Raw genomic sequence first — 983 nt, forward strand, 5'->3', positions numbered from 1 at the left:
AGGCTCCTGCCACATCCCCCTCAAACCCAGTAAGAACCAGCCTTGAGCTGGTTTCTCAGTGGCCAGCACCATGAGGCACCGTGTTCACCCCCTTTGCCCCAGTATCCCCAGTCTGCCTCCAGCCAAGCCCTCCTCAACCTGCCCGGTTTTGCCCCCCAGCCCCTGGGCTGAATGTGCCTTTGGATGCGGCGTGGCAGGATGAGCCCTGTACCAGGAGACCCTGCAGCAGCGGAGCTCAGAGGCTGGGCCTCCCCGTCTACCCTGTTCCTGGGAGGTGGCCCCACACTTCTTTTCACATTCAAGGGGCTGAGGAACCTTTGCTTTCATTTGCTCACTTCATCTCAACACAATGTGGTCTGCAGGGCTTCCCGGGTTCCCTTGCCAGCACAGCACATCTCCTGCTTGGGTCCCGGCACTGCCTGAGCTCCCCCTGTGTCCAGCATTTCCCCCTGGGTCTCCTGGGGCTCAGGCGCCCCCCTTACCTCCTCCTCGCTGAGCAGGTACTCAGGTGGGGGATTGTAGGACTCCTCATGCCCAGGCAGCTTCATCTTGGGGGCTGGGACATGCATCTTGTGGCGGCCCAGGATGGAGTTGGGATCCTCGTGGGCCCAGAGGTCATAGTATGTCGGTGTGTCGTCCTTGGGCTTACGGGGCTTGATCCAGCCCATCTTGATGGCGTGGACAAGCTTGGAGACCTGTGGGGCAGGGAGAGGTCAACCCCGGGAGACCCAGGATGCCACAGGCTTGGGGAGGAGGAGGAGGAGGCAGAGGAGGAGTGAGGATGAACAGCAAGGCTGCAGCACACGCAGAGCTTGGCTTGGTGCTCCAAGGTGCCATCAGACCTCTCACCTTCTCCTTCTCGATGAGGGAGGGGATGAAGCTCCGCTTGTCCGCCGGGCGATTCGTCACCGGGTGGATCATGACCTCGTGGGTGAAGAAGTCAATGGCCGGCTGGGGGGACACAGACTTGTGGGGGAGGGGGG

At 61.6% G+C, this 983-nt stretch overlaps 1 protein-coding gene across 1 annotated transcript in view; it reads right to left on the minus strand.

Annotated features, from left to right (window-relative positions):
* Positions 1 to 983, minus strand: part of BOP1 (block of proliferation 1) — a gene marked incomplete at both ends in the record, with an annotated part of 3,098 nt that overhangs the window by 1,509 nt on the left and 606 nt on the right. Inside the window, 2 exons of the mRNA XM_010138650.1 lie at positions 417 to 695; positions 850 to 951. Of these exons, the coding sequence (XP_010136952.1) occupies positions 417 to 695; positions 850 to 951 (381 nt within the window). The remainder of the gene's footprint in view (positions 1 to 416; positions 696 to 849; positions 952 to 983) is intronic.

This window comes from Buceros rhinoceros, unplaced genomic scaffold (genome assembly GCF_000710305.1).
Source record: "Buceros rhinoceros silvestris isolate BGI_N320 unplaced genomic scaffold, ASM71030v1 scaffold36916, whole genome shotgun sequence".
Taxonomy (NCBI): Eukaryota; Metazoa; Chordata; class Aves; order Bucerotiformes; family Bucerotidae; genus Buceros; species Buceros rhinoceros.